General features: G+C 54.9%; 1 protein-coding gene across 1 annotated transcript; it reads right to left on the bottom strand.

The window, feature by feature from the left end:
- Positions 1–22: 22 nt before the first annotated feature.
- Positions 23–8,706, bottom strand: PLEKHJ1 (pleckstrin homology domain containing J1). Its single transcript, XM_054181819.1, has 6 exons — positions 8,549–8,706; positions 7,511–7,578; positions 5,622–5,688; positions 3,903–3,993; positions 3,646–3,709; positions 23–3,038 (listed from the first exon to the last, which is right to left on the bottom strand). The coding sequence occupies exons 1-6, from the start codon at positions 8,640–8,642 to the stop codon at positions 2,973–2,975; spliced, it is 450 nt and encodes a 149-aa protein (XP_054037794.1). The 5' UTR covers positions 8,643–8,706; the 3' UTR covers positions 23–2,972.
- Positions 8,707–8,711: the final 5 nt, after the last annotated feature.

Raw genomic sequence — 8,711 nt, 5'->3', positions numbered from 1 at the left:
CACACCACCTCCGACTGCCACAAAAGATTAAAACAAGTTTTTATTGGCAACGGTCACTGTACAAGAGAGAAACGGCTTCAGTCCACAGTCAGGGAGCCTGTACGCTGCGCTCCTGGGAACTGACATACAAAACGCAGTGACCAGAGTGTGAAAAATAAACAATTGTCTATGAATCACCAGCAGTTGATGCAGATCTCGAAGTGTCTAGAAGTACCATCGTCCCTCACTCCTGAAACCTACCCCAGTGTCCTCGTGCTACTCTACAAGTTGATCCAAGTATGTTACTGGGCCTGCCCCCGGCCCGTGTAACTCTTCACAGCATTTGTCTTACATTCAGTTAAGAAATGTCATTGTTGCCTCTTAAATAAGTGTTGGGATTATCTCTCGCTCGCCCAACTGTTCCCCAGAACATCTTAAAAAAAAAAACAAACAAAAAAACACCAACCCAATAAATGCCCATTGTACGTAGAGTGGAGCTGGTGGGTGTCAGCTCTGAAAGGCGCGTAGGGAGTGACAGTCCCGAAGGCACGCGGGTGGGAAGCGCTGAAGGTGGCTGGCAGAAACGGTGACCCTTCGCTGTAGCACTAGGGGTTTCTTTGCTAGAAATGGCTGAACGTTGGCAGGACTCCCGGGGTTTCGTGTCTAGGCGGGCTGACTTTGCGTATGGAAGAATTCACTAATGCTGAACCTCGGGGAGCCGAGTCGGGGGACGCGGATGTTCTGCCCCTGGACATGGCTGGCAGGAGCTGCGGCACCGCTCGCTGCTGGTAAACCAGCGCCGAAGCCGGAGCTGGGAGACCTGCGATGGGGAGCCCACGTTGGCCTGGCCCGGCCCGCGCCGCCGGAGAGGGAGCAGCGGCTGCAGCGCAGCTCTGGTCCTCCTGCCACCGCGCCCGGAGCGCGTCCGTCCGTCCTCTCTCCAGCGACCAGACAGACACATCCCTCTTTCACAGTAAGTAAAGCTGCTGCGTGACCCCCCACCAGCACGGCAGGAACGTGCCCCTGTGCTGAGGTAAAGCAGAGCAGGCTTGTGAGGATTAAAATGCACTTTGAAGTCATCTGAGGACACTAATTCCCTAAAGCACAGGCTCTTGAACCTTCCTGCTTTTAATCCCTCATTGCTGCTTCCCCCAGAGTTGCCATCTGTCTTCAAAACTGCCCTATTTTCTGCTGCCACCCTGTCATGCCTCAGCTTGTTATGCAGGACAGCTGCCCCTCTGCTTATTTTGGTAATTTCTGGAGCAAGCACCTGGAACCATCGGAGGGAAAGGGAAAAATCTTGGCTTTGAGGTTAAAAATAAAGCATCAGTGACATCTGCCACTCTCCTGGTACCCAGCAGCATGAGGTAAAGAGGAAAGGCCGGGCCACTTAAAGCTCGCAATATGGGCTCTTGGTTTGGTGTCGATTCCCGGCCGAAGGGGAAGAGACCCAAAACTGCCCTTCAAGCCCAGAGCTGCCATGCCCAGTGCTCGGGCACTGCCCTTCTGCTGCGGTCGCCTGCCCCAGCAGCGACTCGAGTTCCTTCCGTCATCAACTGCCTGACGACGTTACCTGGGACCTTCCCAAGGGGCCTTTCCTGGAGCTTTTCCCAGTCTAGTCCCAGGGCTGCTGCTGCAGCCAGCTGCACCCCTGCCGCCGCAGGGAATGTCTCTCTGTCCCTGTGGGGAGTGTCCTTCTGTCCCTCAGCGCTGGGCGCAGCTTTCCTTCCTGCAGCCGGAGCGATGGCTGACAGCGCAGAGCCTCCAGGAGAGACTTTGTTCCTTAATGCTTATCTCTCGGTTACAGGAGCCCCAGGGAAGGCAGCCCTTGTTCCTGGCAGCTCACCGTGACCTTGGCGCAGTTTTCTGGTCTTTCCCTTTGGACGCTCACAAAGGGGAGAAAACCTGCAGCGGCGGCTCAGGGAATGAAGCGTTAATGCCCAGCCTTCGCGCGCTCCCTGGGCTTAACTTCGGCATGCCCTGAAGCTCAACCACCCAGCCAAAGCGGAGCAGTTCCTGTCTTTGCAACCCTCTCCATCTGGCTTTCCTCTCTGGGAAGCCAAGTGCAGGGCTTAGCCCAGCCCCCAGCGCTGCAGAGGGAAGCAGGATCACACCACAGAGCTCTCAGCCCTGGCTCGGCTCCCTTGTGCTTTGCAGCTTTGTTCTTGAATGCATCTGTGAGAGTGCTCTAATGGTTTGGAGCGTGAGCTTCATCAAGCCTCTAGGAATTAGCACCGCCTGCCCAGAGAAGGGAAAAGAAGAAAATAACCCCAAGAGGCAGGTGCTGGTGGCTGCACAGACACTGCTGCCTTGACAGGGGGGAGTGGGTGCCCCCTCCCTGCCAGCCCGAGCTGTGGCTGAGCTCTCCCCGTGTTAAAGGAAGGCTTCCCGCTCCTCCTTGCTCAAAGGCTTGGCCATCAGGCTCTGCCTGCGGGTCTCGGCAACCGAAATGGCTTTGGAATGAAAAGAGGACACGACAGGGTTAACCCTGCAAGCACAGAAACGCAATCAGCTGGAGCATCCTCTTACAGCAAGGGGATGAACAACCCGCCACGGCTGCCCTGCCTGCGGGAAGATCCTGAGCCAGAAAAGCCCAGCAGCTCCCTGCAGGAGAGGGCCAGGGAGGAAGAGGAGGGCCGGGGCTGGCTCAGGGCCTGCGTCGGAGCTGGAGGACAGGACAGCAGGTGCTGGGAGCTGCTCAGTCCCTGCCTCCCCGGCTCTGGGTTTTACTCCCACCGCTGCAGGAGGGCGGTGTCGGCTCAAGGGCACAGGCTGCAGGGAGCAGTCAAGCCTGGCTGCCCCCACAGCTGGGGCAAGCGGGAATGTGCAATGAATTCCCTTTTTAAAAAAAAAAAAAAAATCATACAAAATTATTTGGCTAATAAATTAAAAAGTCACTTGGTCACCGCTGTGGGGAACTGCTGCTGTTCTTCCTGGGGGAGCTTGGGGGTGACCCTCCGGGGCAAGAAGCCAGTTCAGCCCAGGCGAGGGGGTTATTGCTTGTGTGTTCCCAGCTGGAATCGGGCTTCCTCGGAGATCCCGTACTGCTCCAGGGGGTCCTGCAGCAAGGTACAGGGAAGGCACCAGTGAGATGAGACAAGGGGGGAGCCTGCAGCTGGGGCTGGGCTTGAGCCGGGCACTGATGCCCGGCTGCGTGCTGGATTTACCCCAGTCCAGCCCCTGGCTGCCGTTTCTGGTGCAGGAAGTGCAGCAGCCCTCAGGAGGACAGCGGATAACGGAGGTTCATGGGCTGTATTCAGCCCTCTCTGCCCAGGACGCCCCGAGGAGCCTGGCAGAGCTGTGAGCAGCATCTCAACCCACGTACGCTCTGATCTGGCCAGAGCTGCCTGTGACCTCTTCCAGAGCACCCGTGGGAGTCTGCGCTAGCCCAGGCCAGACCCGTCCGGCTACAAACCTCGGGCTGCTCCACCACTGGAAGCGTGCGCGTACAAGGGCTGGGGCTGAGCACGACAACGTGGGCTGCTCGGCAGAGGAAGAGTCTCAGGTCTGGCTGACCATGGCTCCAGGAGCTGGCTTGCTACGGGATCGCTTTCATACACACGGCAGCAAACAGCCTTGCGCAGGGCCGGGGGCAGGACCGGAGACCACCAGGTCCAGTCCAAACCCACCGGTCACCACCTCACAAGCTGACTTCAAGGGACTCACCTTCCCTGTCATTTTCTGGATCTCGTTCCGGTAGAAAATCAAGCACCTCCTCATGAACTCATAGCTGTAAGACAGGAACAGAGCATGCGGCAGGCTGAGCAGAAAAGGATGTGGAGAAGTTTCAGATGCTATTTGGAGCTGGAGGGAAGCTTGCTCGGGAGGAGACGACCACTTTGTGCCCCGGGTTCACCACAAGTTGATCCCAGAAAACAGCACAGAGTGCCGAACGCAGACCTCGTGCTGGTGGCTCTGCCTACCTGGCTCGCTTGAGTGCCTCGATCCACTCCTGACACTGCTCCTCACTGTCACATTCGAAGCAGTATTTCCTCTCCGGCTCCTCAACGAAACCTGCCAGGGATAAGGAAAAGAGATATGGGAGGTCCCGGTGGAGCTGCCTGTGCTCTACTCTCTCCTTCCCTGGCAACAGCCAGACTCTGCCAGGCCACAATTAGCACCTCTGATCAACTAAGATGATCTGTGAGCGAGTTGGTAACCCAGGCCTCTGTCCCTTCCCCCTTAGCCTGGGTGGCTCGTGCCTGGCCCAGAGCAGCTGCCCACAGTTTATAGCAGCCAAAGACTTCGGAGAGGAAAGAGCGACTTCTCAAACCGAGAGCGACAGCTTGGAACTGAACCAGACCAGCAAGGCCAGATTCGGGACTGAAACTCCCCGCGCCTCCTTGCAAGCAGTCACCAGAGATTTAGTAACCGAAGTGGAAAATGGCCCCGAGGAAGTGATTTCGATATACGCAGAGGGCAGCCATCTGAGGAGTTCAACTGCACTTGGAGAAGGCACCGACCTGTCTTTGCTGGAGGCTTTTGGGAATTTGGTACTGTGCACAGTGGAACGCAAGTCCCCATGCAACTCCAGTTCTTTACCAAGACAGAATCAGGACATCTAATTAATTACATTGTCCCCAGAGCTCTGCTCTTTAGTACAGAGTCCACGGAGATCTAGGCTGCTGCCGAGAAATAACTGGGTCAGGCTGCATCAAACCCCTCAGGGCTACTGTGCAGAGACACAATCTGACACCAACTGCCATCGGTTTTAACACTTTTCTCGTGAATCCTCATTCACCAGAGCTCCCAAGAGTCCTAAACCCCCAGAAATTCGGAGCGCGGTGCTTAGAGAGATCGGTACGTTCAGGCTGTTTGAGGGTCCTTTGGAGAGAGCGAGAACACCACCTCTCCCGGCTAAAAGAGGAGACAAGGCTCTGCACAAAAAAGCAGCTGTGCCCGACAACCAGGCCAAAAGATACGGGGATGGCCTTGGAGAAACATCCTGTTATTTTCGCCACATACCTCTCGCACAATGATTAGTTGTTGGATGAAAGGCTGCTTACAAAGGACGACACACCACGAACCAGCTGGAGCCACGGCTATCAACACAAGGACAAACGGCGTGGCGGGAGGACTGGTGCTAGATTAGCCCGACAGATGGTTTATCTGAGGCTCACTTTTTTTCTGATAAAGTGCAATAGCACAGAAGCAGCGATCTGTCAGTACCGAACCCTCCCAGAGAGGGATTGCCACAAGCCGTTGTCTCGTCTGTTGTTACCGCTTCTCTCCTCACGTGCAGCTGTGCGAATCACACCGACTGTTTCAGCCAGCAATGAAACGCGGCTGAAATACAGCTGTATGAAATACAGCAATGAAACGCGGCTGAAATACAGCTGTATGAAATACAGCAATGAAACGCGGCTGAAATACAGCTGTATGAAATACAGCAATGAAGCGCAGCTGAAATACAGCTGTCCTCGGGATGGGGGACGCAATGCCAGAGGAACAACCAGCAGCTGAGGAGGAGAGGGCTGAGGAGCACAAATCCCAGTGAGGAGAAGGGCTGAGGAGCACTAACCAGGAGCACTGTTACCAGAGAACCCGAGGGAAAAGCAGGAACTAAGCAGTAAAATATTTCCTTTCACGTAGCACTATTTGCCGTAAGGGGAACGCAAAGGGAATGCATCGGCAGAACTCACTGATTGAGAAGACGTTCTCCTCCTCTTTGATGATCCTGCAGTGCTCCAGCAGCAGAGCTCCAATGGGCTGGAAATGACACGGAGAGAGGGTTTAACTCGCGCCACCCACCAGTGGGACAGTGCTCTGAACCCACAGAGTTTGCCTTTTAAGCAAGTTTTATAACCTGGTGGTACTTTTAAAGTAATTCAGTCTAATTGCATGAAAGTTCCATGTTCTTTTAATCGACCTTTTTGTGTCTGCTGACCTGCTTCGTTGGGCTAGTCTTACCTGTAACACTTTGCGCACATTAATTAGGTGTTAGTCATTTCTACTTGCTCAGATTCAGTCTGGGCTTTAGCATTCATTTCTGTGATGCAAAGACAGCAAAGAAGTTTGCTTGCTTGCTCAGTAAATCAAATGAAGACGAAATATTTAACATGACACACAGAACGACTGCCGTCGTGCTCTGTAAGTCCTGAAGCCTCGCAGGAGGTTAAGAACAGCGTGTCGATGAACTAGAACAGCTCAGGACAAACAGTCAAATGGCAGGAACTATTTGCTTCCCAGCACACACTGAGCAAGGACAGGAGAACCAAAGGGTGATACAAGCTATAAACAAAAGCAACCCACAAGCGAATTCTTTTGTCCAAGCCAAACAAAATGCGAGAGGCAAATAAGGCAGCAGGGAAGAGACTGAAAACCCTGGTTTATGGTGTATTTCTGGTACAATGGTTTGACATCAGCACCCTCCAGCTACCTGCTGAACTCTTTTTGACCCATTCAAGAACTCACTTCCCACAGAAGACACACAAGTGCTTACAAATAACCAGCAGAAAAGAAGAGAGCAGAGGAGCCAGCGGAAGAGACAGCGAAGGAGACGGGCCGTGTCCTCAGAGCCTCGTCCTACACCCGCACAGGAGCCGCAGGCACGTGCCGGAGCGACCCCTCAGCACCTCGGCCCCAGCCAGGGAACCACAACTGCAGCTCAGCGAAGCAGCAATTAGTGACTGTGCTTCGGCAGAAGGAAGAAAAGGGTATTTCTGAAAACAGGAGCTCAGCCTTTATCTGGATAAAATATTTATGATGGAGTCAGTCTAAAAATGCCACTAAAAGCTCTCCAGTCCCTTTGTTTGTAGCACCAGTGTGCACACAGTAGCTTTCTTTGCACGCATTATTAACACTGCTTTTATATTCATTTTCGGACAAGAGAATCTTTAGCAACAGTTACCAAGGGATTCGTTAAAAATCAACAGATCTCAGCAGCGGCAAAGCCAGAAACGGAACCCCAAGGTCCCAGCCCTCATTTCTGTTTTTCTAGAATTATAGAACCCCAGGTTGGAAGGGACCTCAAGGACCATCTGGTCCAACCTTTCTTGGCAAAAGCTCGGTCTAGACAAGATGGCCCAGCACGCTGTCCACCTGAATCTTAGAAGTGTCCAGTGTTGGGAAAAGACCCAAGCAGGGCTTCTGCACGCCCAAAATAACAATACAGACAGGGTACGGCCACAAAAGTCTCCCAGTAACAATCAGCATTGCACACAAGTTAAATTCCTGGCATAAAAAAAGAAGACATAAGGCTAATTCTTTTCCTGGGAGAGCAAAACATAAGCTTCCCCTCACAGTTTGGCACAATAAGGCACAGTCCTACAAACAAACATTACAGACTCCACCTTTTGCAGTTTTGGGGCAATGTTTAACAGATTCATTCCAAGCTCATGGGAGAAGCACCTGGGTGCGGGGAGATGGGAGTGCTGCTTCTCACCCCTACGAGTTTTCACTGAGTTGATGGAAGAGGAAACGTGGGTGCTCTGTCCTGGCTCTGTCCCTGTACCCACACAATCAATTCACAGAAACAGGAGAGAGAGGCAGGAAAACAACCAACAACAACAACAAAAAGCAGATTCCACACCTCTGCTTCGTCTGTCCGGAAGTAGAAGAGAAAGTTGACAACGAGCTTCACGAGGCGTTTCTTTAACACTGCAAAGAAAAAGAACGTTGAGGTGGGCGGAAGGGCTGAGCCAGCTGGCACTGGGGGGGCGCAGAGGGAAGCCCCTTCCACCCGTCAGTGCCCAGCATGGCACCCAATCAACCAAACCACAGGGTGACAAGGCGACAAAGTCACTCTGCAGCTTCTCGAGTGGCCTCTGGGCAGACAGAACCCACGGCACCATGTCATGGACACACACAGGACGCGGCCGACGGAACCTCGGCCACCCCCAGGGAACACTCCAAACCCTGGGGGAGCCCCTGCCTGGGGCTGCCAGCACAGATGTCAGCTCTGAGGGACACAGTCCAGCAGAACGCTGCAGGTCCTCAGGCACAGGAAAGGCCCAGGACAAGGGAAGGGGCTTCTTTAACACTTGTACTCTAGTGCTGGTTTGCAAGGAAATTTGCTGGGAGACTTCAGGAAAGAGCTTCCTCCGATACCGCGGCCTCTTGTGGCCCCAACCAGCCACGCTGTTCCCAGCCGCACCCCGTCCCTCTGCTCCAGCCCCCCTCGATCCTGTACCCCCTGGTCTACGTGCCGCCACTCGTGCTCCCCACTCCTACACACCAGTCCTCCCAGTCTGTTCCCAGTCCTGCCTCCCAATACCCCAAAGTCCTGCCCACCCAATACAGCCAGTCCTACCCCCTATCCAATACTCCCAGTCCTGCTCTGGTCCCACCCCCAGTTTCCTAATCCCGCTTCTCCAGCACAACCAGTCCTGCCGCCCAGTTCTCCCCATCCCTCTCCCCCAGTCCCCCTCTATCTCTGTCCCGCAACGACTCCAGTCCCGATTCTCCAATCCTGGCCCTCCGGTTACCACGGGTCCTGCCCTACGCCCCTACCAGCTTCCCCCCGTTCCCGCCTCCCCCCATTCCAGCCTCCCCTCGTCCTTCCTCTCAGGCCTTCCCCGTCCAGCCCCCTCCCAGCCCTTCCCAGTCCTCCCCGCCAGCTCCCCCTCACCGCTCCCCTTCTTGGGCAGCCGCATCAAGATCTCGGCCGCCTTCTCGGCGGGCTGCCGGGCCAGGAACAGCAGCTCCCGCTCGTTGTACCTCATGGCGAGACCCTACGGCCGCCCCATCGCCCCGGCCGCCCCCGCCCCACCACCCGGAAGCGCTCCCGCCCG

Source organism: Rissa tridactyla, chromosome 22 (genome assembly GCF_028500815.1).
Source record: "Rissa tridactyla isolate bRisTri1 chromosome 22, bRisTri1.patW.cur.20221130, whole genome shotgun sequence".
Classification (NCBI taxonomy): Eukaryota; Metazoa; Chordata; class Aves; order Charadriiformes; family Laridae; genus Rissa; species Rissa tridactyla.
This window is presented reverse-complemented; position numbering and strand designations above follow the sequence as displayed.

Excerpts from the sequence above, each read along its gene's own strand:
- PLEKHJ1 (XM_054181819.1), bottom strand. The coding sequence starts at position 8,642 with ATGAGGTACAACGAGCGGGAGCTGCTGTTCCTGGCCCGGCAGCCCGCC. Across the intron at positions 5,689-7,510 it reads TCCGGACAGACGAAGCAGAG|CCCATTGGAGCTCTGCTGCT; the intron begins GTGTGGAATCTG and ends TGTCATTTCCAG. Across the intron at positions 3,039-3,645 it reads TCCAGAAAATGACAGGGAAG|GACCCCCTGGAGCAGTACGG; the intron begins GTGAGTCCCTTG and ends ACCTTGCTGCAG.